Raw genomic sequence first — 16,649 nt, 5'->3', positions numbered from 1 at the left:
TGCACTAGGGAATAACTCACATTCAATTCGCTTTCCATCTCTAGAGAACATAAAACCCTAAGTACTGCACAGGACAAAACAGTGTGCATTGTAGTTGTACTGTATCAATGGTGTCTCTGCTATCAACAAGGAAATGGCAAGGTACCTCCCCCTGCCCGTGTGTCAGCACAACCTGTATCCCATTACCCCAAACAAAGCAGCGATATTCAGTCACCGGGAAATACAATGGAACGGATCCTACTCGCCCCTCACTCTCTGTAGGTTCCCGGGGGGGGGGGGCCTTTGAGACAGTGCCGGTGGGAGGGGCTAGTGGGGCTGGATGGTGCCAGATGACACACAAACAGCGGCAGGTCTATGGGAGATCAGATGATATATATGCCGAGGCCATAACCAGAGCAGCTAAGGAAGGGGACGCTGTGCGGCCAGATGATGCTGTTTTGCTTTCATTCTTGGTGGGAGCGACTGTGCCCGCTGGGTGAGCCATAAGCCGCTAGCCCCGGAGCCCAGAGAGTCACCTTGCTGAGTGCGGGGGATTGTGAGGCGCTGCCGGATCAGCAGGGAAGCTTAGGGCAAATCATCTGTGCGGATCTACAAGGTGAGCAGCATTAGCAGCAGGCTGTGTGTGTGTAAATACCTTTTATATACATATATTTATATATACATGGTGTGCTGTCATTCATTCGCTACAGACAGACTGCAGCACACGGACTAACAGGGTCAGCTGAGGGTGAGCTTACTCCTTACTGCTGTGCTACTGTACATTCATTAGTACTGGGATAAGCAGTGTTTTATATATTGCCCCAGTGCAATACTATATATATATATATTTACATTTTATATATTCCTACTGTATCTCATACCACATGGCACTTATATATATATATATATATATACATATATGTATTTATTGTATTTATTTATTATATCACTTGTCCTCCCTGTGCGTAATTTTGTATTCTGTAAGACTGTACAGCGCTGCGTACCCTTGTGGCGCTTTATAAATAAAGTTATACATACATACATACATACAAGGATATTATAAGTCACTGAGGAGTTCCATGGCCATATAATACCACCATGGAACTCTGAGGTGACTTCTAATATCCATGACCTGTATAAAAGGAACCTGCCATCAGCTTTTATACAGTCATGGAACATTTCTCTGACTTATAATATCCATACATTTTACTGTATGGTGTACTTTATAGATTGTAAGCTCTTTCAGGCAGGGCCCTTTTCACCTCTTATATCGGTTATTGGTTGCTTTGTATGTTAATTTGTATGTAATTCTGTAAGTATAAATCCTCTTATTTGTACAGCACTGCAGAGTATGTTGGCACTTTATAAATACATGTTAATAATAATACTTTTGGAATAATATTTTTTCATATATCTATTGTTACTGTCATATAGATGAAAAAAGTAAGCTTATATTCTAAAAAAATATATATAGTTCATGGTAATTGCAATATAGTCAGGTTTTGGATCTGTTATCTGGAAACCTGTTACTCAGAATGTTCAGAAATATGGCAGAAATTTGCTGAACTGTTCATAAGTATAGGGCAAAACAGATCTCTTTAATGCTGCTTTTAGGGTTGCCACCTGGCTGGTATTTTGCTGGCCTGGCTGGTAAAAATGATGCTAGATGCTAATGTTATTAACAGGGACAAACATAATAATAAAGAAAGGCCAGTATTTTTTTCCAGAAAATGAGGGCAGCCCTACTGCTTTGACTGAAATGATTCTTTTAAGGAGTTTTTGCGGTACCTTGGGCTGGACTGATAATGATACTGGCGATCTTCCTCAGCCAAAGTCAACAAATATTTATGTTTTAAATTTTTTGTGCACAGTCAGGCCTATGTTAGTATGAATATTCTCTCGGTCTGTTTGTGAGTGCATGGCCTTTCTAAGAATATTCCTTTCAGCGCTTTATTTTTGGAATCTCCTGAGTAAATGTTGGTGGTTTGCTTTTCAGGGTTACATGAAAGGCGGAGCTACAAATCCAATATCTGACACTTGTTTATTTTGGACTAAGGACCTCAGCTGTTTACCTCTGTCAGCGAACCCTGAATGAATGAGCACAGGCAGGGACATCTGACCAGCAGACGCTTCTAAGCTCTAAGCCAAGGAGGGCCTGAGAGGCCGAGGACAGAACAGCCAAAATGAGAAGCAGGAGTAATTCAGGGGTCAGACTTGATGGCTACGCCAGGCTTATTCAGCAGACCATACTTTGTCACCAGGTAAGATAAAAAAGCCTTATCTCATCTACCTCTGACTGTCTAACAAAAGCTTTACTCTGTTGTGATCAGTGCGTAAATAAGAATTTGTTTGTGTACTTATTTAAAGATGTCCATTGTCCTTTGTACAAGGTCAGTGGCACATTAGGTGATTTCTCAGTTTGTGTAGAAATGAAGGTGAGGAAAAGACCGATCTATTGTCTTCTACCTTTTTTGTACACTGAGAGGCATGTCCCCGTGTCAGAACACACGTGTGTGCCCTGACAGTCAGACATGTGCTTGTCAGTGCACAAAGAAGGTGAAGCACAGCAGATTCATGCCTATCAGTGCACATACCATATGGGGCAGAAGTGACTGGAAGGAACCGTAGAAATGCATCTGGAGAAAATGCTGGGTGTGTCACTAGACTCATGGCACTTGTTAAGTGTTCAGTGGGCGGAGAAGTGTCCCAATCCACTGACAGACTTGTCAGTGTTAAGGTGGCCTTATACTATATGATCCGCTCGTTTTGAGATATGCACAACTTGGGTGGGCAATATCATGCTACTGCATTACAATGAAGGGGATAGGAGCTATCAGAGCGAGGACCACATCAGATACTGGTTGGGGAGGCCTGGCAGAGAGCCCCATACATGGGCAGAAAAGCTGCAAAATCAGTCTAAAGGACCGGAATCAGCCCTGCCAGTGTATGGCCACCTTTACTGAAAACCTCCTGTTACATTTCAACTAGAAAACTAATATTAATGTCAATAACACATGGAGCACTTTGTTTCCTGTGGGAAATTGCCTTTTTATTATTATTATTTATAAAAGCGCCAACATATTCCGCAGCGCTGTACAATAGGTGGGTTTCATACACTGGACATACAGAGTAACATATAAAGCAATCAATAACCGATACAAGAGGTGAAAAGAGCCCTGACCAGAGCTTACAATCTACAAGGAGAAAGGGTTGAGACACAAGGTGTGGGAATGGGCATGACCAGAGTTGTGAGAGGTGTGGCACAGGTTATTGCTTTTAGCAGCACACTGAGGTTATGTTAAACTAGATTAGGGTAAGCTTCTCTAAATAAATGCGTTTTTAGAGATCACTTGAAGGCAGAGAGATTGGGAGAAAGTCTGACAGTTTGTGGGAGCGAATTCCAGAGAAGGGGGCAGCCCTTGCAAAGTCTTGAATGCGAGTGTATGAGGAGGGAATGAGAGAGGAGTTGAGGAGCAGGTCAGTAGAGGAGCGTAACAAGTGGGTTGGATGGTACCTAGAGATAAGTTCAGAGATGTAGGGTGGGGCAGAGTTATGAACTGCTTTGTATGTGAGAGTCATTAGTTTGAATGTTATCCTGGATGGTAGGGGAAGCCAGTGCAGGGATTGGCAGAGTGGCAAGGCTGAGGGGGAGCGGTTGGAGAGGTGTATGAGCCTGGCAGCAGTATTCATTATGGACTGGAGAGGGGAAGGCCAATTAATAGGGAGTTACAGTAGTCCAGGCGAGATATTATAAGAGAGTGGATAAGAATTTTGGCAGCATTTCATGGGTAACAAAGCCATTCAAGATACCTTCCCCTCAGTGTTAATTTAAATCAGCACATTTGAATTATCGCCTGTGGGAGAGGCAATTTCCCAAGCAATTTCCCAAACTCTCTATGTGTCATTGACCTAAAACTAATGACAGACTTGTCCACAGGTAGAAGGGTCTTCATCACCAGCTGAAAAACTAGAATACATTGCATTTACCATGAGGCTAATAGTAATAGTTACTGTTCAAGGCTGTCACACCTTGCGACTGAATTGTGACTAAAGTGATGTCAGTGATGGAATAGGTGATTTTTGGTCATTAACCTTAATGTATGGCTGCACAGGCAGTTTCAGGCATTTCTCTATATGAGGAGAACCACCAGGTATGACACTAACCTAAAGAAGATTTAATGCTAACAGCACATTGATGTGTTATTCATCTGCCAGCAAACAGCGATAGTACAGACACCTATATTCACCTGTGAAGGACACATAACATTTACAATGCGACTACTCAGTAATGCTCAGTCTGGTACAATTGGTTCTTAGCAGAACTTGGTTTCCATCAGAATTAGTGGGAGGCAAGTGTTTCTCTGTTGGCAGATAATGGATATTTAATGTTCCTATTGAGCTTTTGGAACTTCATTTGATCTTTATGCAGGCTTTTCTCAGAGAAATAAGGGCAGGTTATCTGGTTGTTGTTTAGCACAATTTCTGCACCATCACAGAAGCTTTTAATACTTTTTAAGACAGTTCAAATACTGTCTGATCCTATTTAAAGGTAATTCATCTGTCCAGTGTTTCCAGGCTGCCAAAGCTTTCCTATTTCTTGGGTCCTTGAATGACCAGGAAGTGACCGCCCTTGCAATCCAGTGCTTTGCTTTAGTTTAACAAAAAGATTACTGTAATTCAACTCTCTTTATGTGTTGCCAGATTGCACTCAATCCATTTATTCATCTTTAGGGAAGGAAACAGGCCCAGTATATGGCTGCCTTATAGAGCTCATTTATTAACACTGATGCAAAACTATACAAGTACAGTTATAAATAATCAGAAAAAATAAAATAATCAAACATCTAATTGTTGATTTGGTTTTGTAAGCAAAATGCTAGTCAATTAACATTTAAGTGGCAGAAACAGATGTTAATATGTTAATTTGTAAAGTGATATTAATGGCATTTATGTACTTGACAGTGTAATTACTTTTACATTATGAGTAGTATTAATATAATCTTTGACCCATGCCCTCTATCATTGACAGATATAGAGACCATTATAGCACTGCTGCAATGCCCATGATAAATATAGAATAGGGAGTGCCAGAAATAGCACAAAAACACAGAGGCAGTGAAATATGCAGCTGCCCAATTCCAATGAACTGGCTTTAGCTTGTCTGGAGGGGCTTATAGGCAGCACTAACCTTGCTTTATGTTCAACCTTTAATCCCCTTTCCTACGCTGTCTGTGTGCCTGCACTGAAAACTACAGTATTTAACTCAGTGCAGGTAGGTACGCCCAAAAATTAGGGATGCACAAATCTTTTTTGATTCGGGATTTGGCCAAGATTCTGCCCTTTTCAGCAGGATTCGGCCGAATCCATGGTCCTGGCCAAATCTGAATCCTTAAAATCACAGGACTTTTCGTCACATGAACAAGGAAGCTGTACATTTTTTGCCGCGCACTGCACGCAGTTTTTTTTAAGCCCCCACTATCTTGATTGCATATGCAAATTAGGATTTGGACTCGGTTCGGTATTTGGCCAAATCTTTCACAAAGGATTCGGGGTTCGGCTGAATCCCAAAATAGTGGATTTGGTGCATCCCTACCAAAAATGCCTGCTTTCATTTTACAGGCGGAGCTACGCTCCACTCCACTGCATGTGCCTGTAGTTTTTAGACATTATTGTGTTGCATTTACAGTCATTCTGTTGCTCACTCAGAATGTATCTCTCAAGGTGTTGATAGTGTAGTGCAACAACACTCAACATCCATTATTCCACAATTCCATCTACCATATTTAAAAGTCTCTTATTTGTGCTCTAGCTTAGCTTTGTGTATTCACCAAATAATTAAAAAAGCTCTACACTTGAACCTGTTGTAAGGCACTGGGAGGAAGAGCCGTATAGTGCGTACTTTACTGACATTTTTGCAAGGGATAATCACACAAAACTATAAATTACTCCAATGCGCCATTCCTTGATTTCCATTGGTTGCTTTACTAATCGCCCTATTGGCCAGACTTAGTACTGAATTCTATGGTTTAACATTCTTTAAGAGCAGAGGTGATGGTACTTTGGGTCAGTATGTATGTATGTATGTATATCTTTATTTATAAAGCGCTACTTATTTACACAGCTCTGTACAGTAGAATACATTATTACAAACAGGGGATTATTAAGATAATAATAGATAAATACAAAGTATAACAATAAATACAGATAGATACAAGATAAATACAGTTGCAATAAGTTAAGAGTCAAAGACACAAGAGGATGGAGGTCCCTGCCCCATAGAGCTTACAATCTATACGGGAGGGTACCAGTGACCAGTTAGTGCAAATACATTCATAAAGGCATATTTCTGGCCATTACATCCATACATATACTATCAATGGATTTTCCACTCCTTTTACTCCTGTACTTTGCTCCTGTAGATTTTCATCATATTTTGTGGGTCAGATTTTATCTGATCTTGTCTTGCAACAGCATGAGATTTTGTAGGATCCTACAAAATCTTGTCTCTATAGGCTCTAAAGGTGGCCACACACGTGGCGATTTGCAATCAGCCACAAACCGTTCAGGGCTGAAACGGCAGATAAGGAGGTAGAAACAATAGGATTTCTACCTCCTTCTGCCGATTCAGCGCTGAAGGCAGATTTTGGTCAGGCGCCCTCTATGGCGCCTGATCAAAATCTTTTAACTGGCCCGATCGGCGAGTCGACTGATATCAGCAGCTTCCTGTGATATCGGTTGACTCGCCGACTTGCCATACACGCACCGAATATTGTACGAAACAAGGTTTTGTACGATATTATCGGTGCGTGTATGGCCATCTTAAGTAAGATTAGATAAAGTTGGATGGTGTGTTTTATTCCTGCATCCCCATCCTATAGTCAGTGTATTTCAATGAGAAAAAAGTAGGTCAGACACCATCAGATTTTATTGTCTGCTGAAGATGCAGCATGTAGTGTTCCCTTCCCACAGTTGTGACATGTTGGTTGACAAATCATTCATGTAGTTTACATGTCAAATTTTTCTGTTAGTTCCATTATATTTTAGCCCATACATGTTTAGCTCTTAGTGGATTAATAAAGAATTATCATTTACCTCTAAAAAGGCAGAATTTCCCCTTTATTTAACAGCTTTCATAATTAATTTTATTTATAATTTTAATTATGATTGTATTAAAAAGGATTTAACCTTAAAGTGAATAGCACACAGGCATTTATAAGTGTCTTAATCCCTCCTACAATTATCCATGTATGTGCCCAGTTACTGCTCCTCTCAGATAATGTTTGTTTTAGAGAAGTATTTTGCCAAACAACACTGAGTTTACTAGGGATTAAACTTTGGAACATACAGTATCTAAATCCCTGAACAGAACTCCTGAACTAGCCAGGTTAGTGAAATGGTGCATTCTGCATGGCAGCCTGGTTATACAGAGTTTCTCATTGATCCTTTTATATGCAGTTCCGCACAAAAGCATTCACCCTATCATTTTACCAAATAGCAAAAGTTACAGTGATATGTTGTACTCTTTGATAGCTCATTTTAAATTGTAGAATTTAATATTTGTTCTTGTGACATTGTTTTATGTTGAGAAAAATAACTGTAATATTCAGTTTGCATTCATTTGCTGTACTGTGAATGCTACGGTTTGTGGAAGTGTATAGTGGTGCCCTAGTGAGACACAATGGCCCTATAATTGGTATCTTCTCTGCCTGCCCTATGCTGCCTGTGTGTGCCATACGCTGCCTGTCCTATGCTGCCTGTGTGTACCATACTCTGCCTATCCTATGCTGCCTGTGTGTGGCATACTCTGCTTGCCCTATGCTGCCTGTGTGTGCCATACTCTGCCTGCCCTATTGCTGCCTGCATGCCATACACTCCCTGCCCTATGCTGCCTGTGTGTTCCATACTCTGCCTGCCCTATGCTGCCTGTGTGCCATACTCTCCCTTCCCTATGCTGCCTGTGTGCCATACTCTCCCTGCCCTATGCTGCCTGTGTGTGCCATACTCTGCCTGCCCTATGCTGCCTGTGTGTGCCATACTTTGCCTGCCCTATTGCTGCCTGTGTACCATACTCTGCCTGCCCTTTGCTGCTGTTGGGAGTTTGTTAGCATTTAGAAATGTATAGGGGGTCCTTAAGGAGTGTTATTATGTGCTGGGGGTTCCTGTGCTACCCACAGGGAAGAAGGCATATGGATTTAGGGGTGTGGCTAAATATGACATAATAAAACCTCTTTCACACATAAATGAAGGGTGATATCCCTACAGTGTGCACCAACCATTTGGGTTTTTGCTGTGCTACCATCATTAAGGTGGGTATGGTCTTGTGATAACATGGGTGCGGTTTTAACTGGATGCGGTTTACAAAAAAGGGAGTGGTCAAAACAGATTTCCATTATCAGCCCTCCAAAATATTATCCCAAAAAATATGTATTATGTATATGTATTAGGTCATCTAGGAGTACATTTACATAAGGTAGGAGTTCTAGTGCTGTTTCATACAATATTCAGTATTTGGCCTGAATAACCCAACTGATATATGTGTACTATCAGTATCAACCAATGCCAGTATGTTGGTCAGTACATGGTGCCTTGGCAGATTAGGAAAGTAGAGGAGCCTTCCCACTGCTCTGGTTTTAGGGGCGATAGAAAGATGTATGGTCGATTGGTGGGACAAATATGAAATTAACCTGCTATGTATGGCAGTTGTTAGTTGTAGAAAGCAGTGTCAATCAGTGGCACCCAGAACTTTCCAAATTGTTGCGTATTATAAAGGTAAGGAGTCAAGGGAATGATGTTAAATTCTACCTCTTAAGAATTATGCAGAAGGCTTTACTTGAAAAATGCACCAGGCAATGCTTGAAAAAAATGACATGAAGCAAAATTAGAATAAACATTCCGTACTTATAAATAGTGCATCATTTCCCGTTATGCTGCTAAATGTCAATATTAAGCCTTGCCAAGATAGAGGAGAGGTTATTTGAGGACTTGTTCTGAATGTGTATTGTATTGTTAAAGATCTGACTGTCAGATTTTGTAGTTTAACAGTGATGCTGTGATTGTGGGATTTTGTTCAGTATTCAGGAGAACCAAAGGCTTTGGGCAATACATTGCTGTCATGAGCTCCTGGGCACCTAATAAAAGAACATTTTTGCTGGGATTCTGCTCATCACAAACATGTTTTTATCTTTGTGCTTAAAGGAGAAGGAAAGGCTAAGTCACTTGGGGGTGCCAAAATGTTAGGCACCCCCCCCAATAACTTAAATCACTTACTTTTTACCCCGGGCTGGTGCCCCTGTTAGGAGAAAACCACACCAGCCCGGGGTACCTGAGAGTGTCTCCTCTCCTTCTACCTTAAACAAAAAAGTTGTTTTTTTCACTCTACTGCACATGCGCCGGCCCAGGGATTTCGCTGCCGAAGAAGGAAATACTCACTTCAGGTACCCCAGGCTGGTGCTTCCTTAGTTCCTTTAAGCATTTCCTTGTTTAATGTTTCATAAATCAGCAACTTTCCTCCATCGCTTGCATGTTGCATTTCACATTAATTAGCAGATGCCCCCAATTACACGGGTGGGGGGTATCGGGATATCGGGAGAATCCAGGCTAATTCGATTGTTTTGCCCTGGGGCCAAACAATCAAATTATAATGTCAGGTATAGGAAAAGTCGGTCCTGGGGGCCAACGAGCCGATGCGGCCCCTGATCCGACTAGATTTTTTAACCTGCCCGATCGAGATCTGCCCGATTTCAGGCTAGATGTCGGTCGGGCAGGCCCGTCAGTAGTGCCCATACACGGGCCGATTAGCTGCCGAATCGGTCTAAGTGGTCGATATCAGCAGCTGGAATCGGGCCGTGTATGGGGACCTTTAAACCTAATCTTTCAAAAACAGATGGGTTTTTATTTGAATTCTGAATTTGATGCATCCCTAATCAAACCTGATTAATGATTTATTGCTATGGGTGACTGCATTGGTGCAATTAAGCACCTATGATAATAAATCAAACCCACTCTGTATTGTCCTCAACTCATAATTAGCTGTTGCCTCAAGTCTCTGTAAAATGCTCTAAAAGGAGAACCTGCTCCATGTCATGGATATAATGATTTACATGTCACATTCTATCTATCACGGCTAGAGCTATGCAGGTCAAAGTCTGCCCTTTACTTGTCCTTTGTTTCAGAACTTCTGTCAATTACACTGTTACCATGTAACATTTTAAATTCAGTGGGGCCCCTTTTCAAAAATATTATTACTACAATGTAACCTCATTATCAGCTATAATATCAGAATATTCATTGGATCTTGGCCATACAGCATAGTAAATAAAGGACAGTAGCAACTTTTCAGATATTAGCTTTTTCAAATACAAAAAATATTGCACAATGATTGGCATAATTGTTTCATCTGTAATTACATAGAAAGAGTTTTGGCTGGTAATTGGTCCCAAGATTACATTTTATTGTCCGTTTTGGCATATAAACCCCCAGTATGTGGATATTTGAATGGGGGTGTAGGCCTTAGAAAGCAAAGACTACCATGAGTAATTAAAAAAAATCATAGAAAAGAAAATGATGGTAGCATGCCTGGGAACAGTTCTAATGCACCCCCCCCCCAAAAAATAATCACACCGATGAAGACGGCTGTAGATAACATCCCCTCTGTGTGCTTATAACAACAGTTTTCTTCTGTTACTCCTAATATTTTTGAGCAAATTCATTTTTCTAATTTAAAAGTGTTGAAAGTGATTTCAAGTTGCATAGACCTGCTCTATATGGGAAGCAATACGGCTGCTACTTGTAATGAAGAAAACTCATTTAGTATGACGTTCTCTGGGACTATAGATCATCTGAAATGTCTGAATAAAGGAAGAAAATAAGGATAAAGGAAAAATAGCTCCCTCCTTTTTGACTTAAGGGAAAACATGATGGTAGCATGCCTGGGAACAGTTCTAATGAAATGTCTGAATAAAGGAAGAAAATAAGGATAAAGGAAAAATAGCTCCCTCCTTTTTGACTTAAGGGAAAGCATGATGGTAACATTACATTACATTAACATTTATTTATAAAGCGCCAACATATTCCGCAGCGCTGTACAATAAGTGGGTTACATACATTGGACATACAGAGTACCATATAAAGCAATCAATAACCGATACAAGAGGTGAAGAGGGCCCTGCCCAAAAGAGCTTACAATCTACAAGGAGAAAGGGTTGAGACACAAGGTGTGGGAATTGGCATGACCAGAGTTGTGAGAGGTGTGGCACAGGGTATTGCTAAACTAGATTAGGGTAAGCCTCTCTAAATAAATGTGTTTTTAGAGATCTCTTGAAGGCAGAGAGATTGGGAGAAAGTCTGACAGTTTGTGGGAGCGAATTCCAGAGAAGGGGGGCAGCCCTTGCAAAGTCTTGAATGCGTGCGTGTGAGGAGGGAATGAGAGAGGAGTTGAGGAGCAGGTCAGTAGAGGAGCGTAACAAGCGGGTTGGATGGTACCTAGAGATGAGTTCAGAGATGTAGGGTGGGGCAGAGTTATGGACTGCTTTAAATGTGAGGGTCAATAGTTTGAATTTTATCCTGGATGGTAGGGGAAGCCAGTGCAGGGATTGGCAGAGTGGCATTACAGAGGAGGAGCGGTTGGAGAGGTGTATGAGCCTGGCAGCAGTATTCATTATGGACTGGAGAGGGGACAGTCTTTGGAGGGGAAGGCCAATTAATAGGGAGTTACAGTAGCATGCCTGGGAACAGTTCTAATGAAATGTCTGAATAAAGGAAGAAAATAAGGATAAAGGAAAAATAGCTCCCTCCTTTTTGAAAACATGATGGTAGCATGCCTGGGAACAGTTCTAATGAAATGTATATTGTACATGAGCCCTTTTACTTGGGTTTATGCAAAAAATGTGCATATACACTGAACTCTCACCTTCCAAAAATAAATATAAATTATTTACATAAAAATACCTGATCCCACAGATTGAAAGGTTTTCCAACCCCTCCCATATTGTTCCATTGTGTAGTAATGGATTCTGGGACTTGAAGACTTCTTTCCATAGTGGGTGGTGCGCAGATCCCCAGAAAAGAGAAGATTTTCAGATCCCAGAATCCATCTCTCCACAATAAGGTTAGGAAGGAGTTGCATTAAACTGTAAGTCTACAGGACGTGTTAAACTGGTCCCTGTTTCTGATGATTTCCTTTACATAGGCATACATGATTAATGAAGTATCATAGTGCCTTTGACTTGCAGGGACCATTTTCCCACCCGCTTAGGTGGCTGAGTTATTCAAAATGGAAAAGATGAAGGAGGGGTTACATGACTCTGTGAGCCTAAGAGGGCGAGTGGAATTGGCCTCTGTGAGTCAGAAGTAGACTCATGGTTTCCTCTCCAAGGAATCAGTTTGTGTAGATAAAAATGTATATTTAATTTGCTAGTTCATTTTTTTTTTAATAAAACCAACTGAACAAGCTCATGTCAAGAATAGGTGTATTTTGTTCACTTTCACTTCTTGTTTTCAAATGAAAATGATCATTATGGATGGTTTGATTTCTATAACAGAACCCAGTCACAGGCCTTCTTCCTGCTAGCAAAGAGCAAAAAGATGCCTGGGTGCGAGACAATGTGTACAGTATTCTGGCTGTGTGGGGACTGGGAATGGCGTATCGCAAAAATGCTGACCGGGATGAGGACAAAGCCAAAGCATATGAACTAGAGCAGGTACAGTATCAGTATTTTATCAGTTAATAATAAAAAAAAATACATCTGTGGAGGCCTTGAGCAATTAGGGGCCTTTAAAATCAGATGGATTACATGCACTGAATATCCTGTTATGTTTTGCAGAGTGTTGTAAAGCTGATGAGAGGAATCTTGCACTGCATGATAAGACAGGTAATGTATAATTGGGAATTCATTATTTATATTTATTAGACATCTTTGTTGCTTTTGTAAAAAAGTACAATGTACAGTGGCTTGCAAAAGTATTCGGCCCCCTTGAACTTTTCCCCATTTTGTCACATTACAGCCACAAACATTAATCAATTTTATTGGAATTCCACGTGAAAGACCAATACAAAGTGGTGTACACGTGAGAAGTGGAACGAAAATCATACATGATTCCAAACATTTTTTACAAATAAATAACTGCAAAGTGGGGTGTGCGTAACTATTCAGCCCCCTGAGTCAATACTTTGTAGAACCCCCTTTTGCTGCAATTACAGCTGCCAGGCTTTTAGGGTATGTCTCTACCAGCTTTGCACATCTAGAGACTGAAATCCTTGCCCATTCTTCTTTGCAAAACAGCTCCAGCTCAGTCAGATTAGATGGACAGCGTTTGTGAACAGCAGTTTTCAGATCTTGCCACAGATTCTCCATTGGATTTAGATCTGGGTTGTGACTGGGCCATTCTAACACATGGATATGTTTTGTTTTAAACCATTCCATTGTTGCCCTGGCTTTATGTTTAGGGTCGTTGTCCTGCTGGAAGGTGAACCTCCGCCCCAGTCTCAAGTCTTTTGCAGACTCCAAGAGGTTTTCTTCCAAGATTGCCCTGTATTTGGCTCCATCCATCTTCCCATCAACTCTGAGCAGCTTACCTGTCCCTGCTGAAGAGAAGCACCCCCAGAGCATGATGCTGCCACCACCATATTTGACAGTGGGGATGGTGTGTTCAGAGTGATGTGCAGTGTTAGTTTTCCGCCACACATAGCGTTTTGCATTTTGGCCAAAAAGTTCCATTTTGGTCTCATCTGACCAGAGCACCTTCTTCCACATGTTTGCTGTGTCCCCCACATGGCTTGTGGCAAACTGCAAACGGGACTTCTTATGGTTTTCTGTTAACAATGGCTTTCTTCTTGCCACTCTTCCATAAAGGCCAACTTTGTGCAGTGCACGACTAATAGTTGTCCTATGGACAGATTCCCCCACCTGAGCTGTAGATCTCTGCAGCTCCCCCAGAGTCACCATGGGCCTCTTGGCTGCATTTCTGATCAGCGCTCTCCTTGTTTGGCCTGTGAGTTTAGGTGGACGGCCTTGTCTTGGTAGGTTTACAGTTGTGCCATACTCCTTCCATTTCTGAATGATCGCTTGAACAGTGCTCCGTGGGATGTTCAAGGCTTTGGAAATCTTTTTGTAGCCTAAGCCTGCTTTAAATTTCTCAATAACTTTATCCCTGACCTGTCTGGTGTGTTCTTTGAATAATTACGCACACCCCACTTTGCAGTTATTTATTTGTAAAAAATGTTTGGAATCATGTATGATTTTCCTTCCACTTCTCACGTGTACACCACTTTGTATTGGTCTTTCACGTGGAATTCCAATAAAATTGATTCATGTTTGGGGCCGAATACTTTTGCAAGCCACTGTATTTGATACCTATACCTTTCCCTGTTTAACAGGACACCTGCAACATCTCATAGTAAGTAAGCTTTTAAATCTTATGTAAACTTATTTAAGAACTACAGCACTGCTAGTGGAGATATTAAACAATTGCTAGGTACCACGCATCTGTGGAGAAATGATTTGTGCATAGGTAGCCGCATTTGTTTTTTGTCAAAATAAGCATTGCCAAATAAGCTAAATGACTAACTAATCAATTAGTAGACATACATATGGTATTAAATGTGAAAAAAGGGTGACTGGTCAAAAGATTCGTGCAGCCAGTATTCTTGCCCTCCTGGGAGGTGCTGTAGGGGATATTAAATATGTAATAATGCAGTGATCATGATGCAGGAACCGGATGACTGCATTGGAATTGCATTAAAGGAAAACACAAAAGGTACAGTCACTGGGGGGTGCCTAATGTTAGCCCCCCCCCTCCCCAGTGATTGAAATTACCTACCTGATCCCCCAGGACAGTGCTCCTGTTAGCAGAATACTGCACTGGTTTGGGGCACATGTGCGCAAGCGATTCTCTTCCTTCTTCTTTCTTTGGGCCAAGTGCTGACTCATAGTACAGCGAAAAGCTGAACTTTAACAAGAAAGTCAGCTTTTTTTACTGTACTGTTTATGCGTTGGATCTGAAATTTTGAAGAAATAAGAAGAAAAGAAAAAGATAACTCACTCGCACATACCTGTGCAATTTACTTCTAACTAGAGCACTGGCCCAGGGTAAGTGATTACAATCATTGGGGGAGCCTAATGTTTGGCACCCCCTGTGATTGTACCCTTTTCTTCTCCTTTAAACATGACTTATGTGTGTCTGGAGTAGGCGTCCCCTTCCTACTGCATTAGCACCATATTACTAATGGTTTTAAATGCACCACACAGCTGGTTTGACCTTTACAATACTGTAATACGGTATTTCATATGGGCTTGTTTTTATTTTGCAGAAGAGCATAAATAGGAGGTTAGGGCTGTTTGTAGGCAAACAGTCTCCTTACTATGGAAAATGGCATGCCAAAAGCAACTTCTTTATTTCCAAGAACTGAACAAGTGAACCTTATCATAAAAACAATATTATGCTTTGTGTTTGCCAGGTGGATAAAGTTGAGAAATTCAAACACACGCAGAGTACAAAAGATTGTCTGCATGCCAAGTACAACACGGCAACGTGCAGTACTATAGTTGGTGATGACCAGTGGGGACACCTCCAAGTAGATGCTACCTCCCTATTCCTGTTGTGCTTGGCACAAATGACTGCTGCAGGTGATGTGACATATTGATGTGTCTATATGTTCTTATTGGATTGGACGAAATTTGTTTTTTTCAACTCACCAGAGTGCAGAGTTTGCTTTCTGCTGTATAGAGTTCCAAGGGGTGGGACAGTCACTGATCTGTACTTAGCCCTGACCGACAGGTGTGCGTAAGTTGCCGTAATGGGAGACCCTCTACAAATGACACTCTACAAAGCACACTTTTCACTCATGGTGAAGTGTCAGAATGTTTAAAAAAAAATGTGGGGTATAATTATTTCAGGAATCTAATGCTGCCATTGCTTCCAAATGTCCTTTGCTATTTAAGCTAAGAGACCTGCAACATGCGGCACTTTCTAACTGGATATTCATATTCCCATTGCTTACAGAGAGCCTATAGTTTTGCAAATTTCAGTAAATTTCACGATGCTGCTTTTTTTCAACAAAACCATTCTGTTTTTGCAAGTATGCAGTGCTCTAGAAATGATTTGAGTCTCATATATTTAGGAATGTTTTAGTTATTGAATTGAATAAATATTATGCAAATCATATTGCACAGCACTGCCAAGGAACACTGCCTTGAGTAAAAAAAAAGCAAGTTGCATGCAATATCCATTTATAAAACCCATTTTAATTACATTATTGTCAGATGAGAAACCATTCATTTCTTTGTTAGAAATGTACATCCAATCACAGTTAATGGTTCTGAAAAGAGAACACAAAAACAAATAAAAGAGTACGACCCTCTGATATTGTTTGCCCTATGTAATTATCATTAAGGGTGGCACCCCACCCTTTAACCCTATTATTTCCATTGAACTGCAAAAAGATTGTAGTTCCGGCACTCTAGATTTTGAGATTTGTTACAAAACGTACTTACTGCAATGAAAATAATCACACTGGGCAACCACATAACCAAAGTTTTCCTGAAAACAATAAAATGTTCTCAGCACAATGCTACTTTCTGAGACTGCAGTTATGTAGAGATGTAGACAGAAGTATCCTTAATATGCACTCTAGGATAATCTGTCAACCCAAACAGTTTGTCTCTGTAGTGTCA

General features: G+C 40.9%; 1 protein-coding gene across 5 annotated transcripts in view; it reads left to right on the top strand.

Annotated features, from left to right (window-relative positions):
- The first annotated feature begins 307 nt into the window (after window positions 1-307).
- phka2 (phosphorylase kinase regulatory subunit alpha 2) overlaps window positions 308-16,649 on the top strand; it is a 56,310-nt gene continuing 39,968 nt past the window's right edge. For 4 of the 5 annotated variants that reach the window (XM_004911663.4, XM_012957497.3, XM_031896750.1 and 1 more), the window contains exons 1-5: window positions 308-595; window positions 1,976-2,240; window positions 12,519-12,677; window positions 12,801-12,848; window positions 15,434-15,602. In XM_004911663.4, the coding sequence (XP_004911720.2) occupies window positions 2,163-2,240; window positions 12,519-12,677; window positions 12,801-12,848; window positions 15,434-15,602 (454 nt within the window). In that variant the 5' untranslated portion in view covers window positions 308-595; window positions 1,976-2,162. The remainder of the gene's footprint in view (window positions 596-1,975; window positions 2,241-12,518; window positions 12,678-12,800; window positions 12,849-15,433; window positions 15,603-16,649) is intronic. The other variant, XM_012957496.3, reaches the window with a different exon arrangement.

The sequence above is a fragment of the Xenopus tropicalis genome, chromosome 2 (genome assembly GCF_000004195.4).
Source record: "Xenopus tropicalis strain Nigerian chromosome 2, UCB_Xtro_10.0, whole genome shotgun sequence".
Taxonomy (NCBI): Eukaryota; Metazoa; Chordata; class Amphibia; order Anura; family Pipidae; genus Xenopus; species Xenopus tropicalis.
This window is presented reverse-complemented; position numbering and strand designations above follow the sequence as displayed.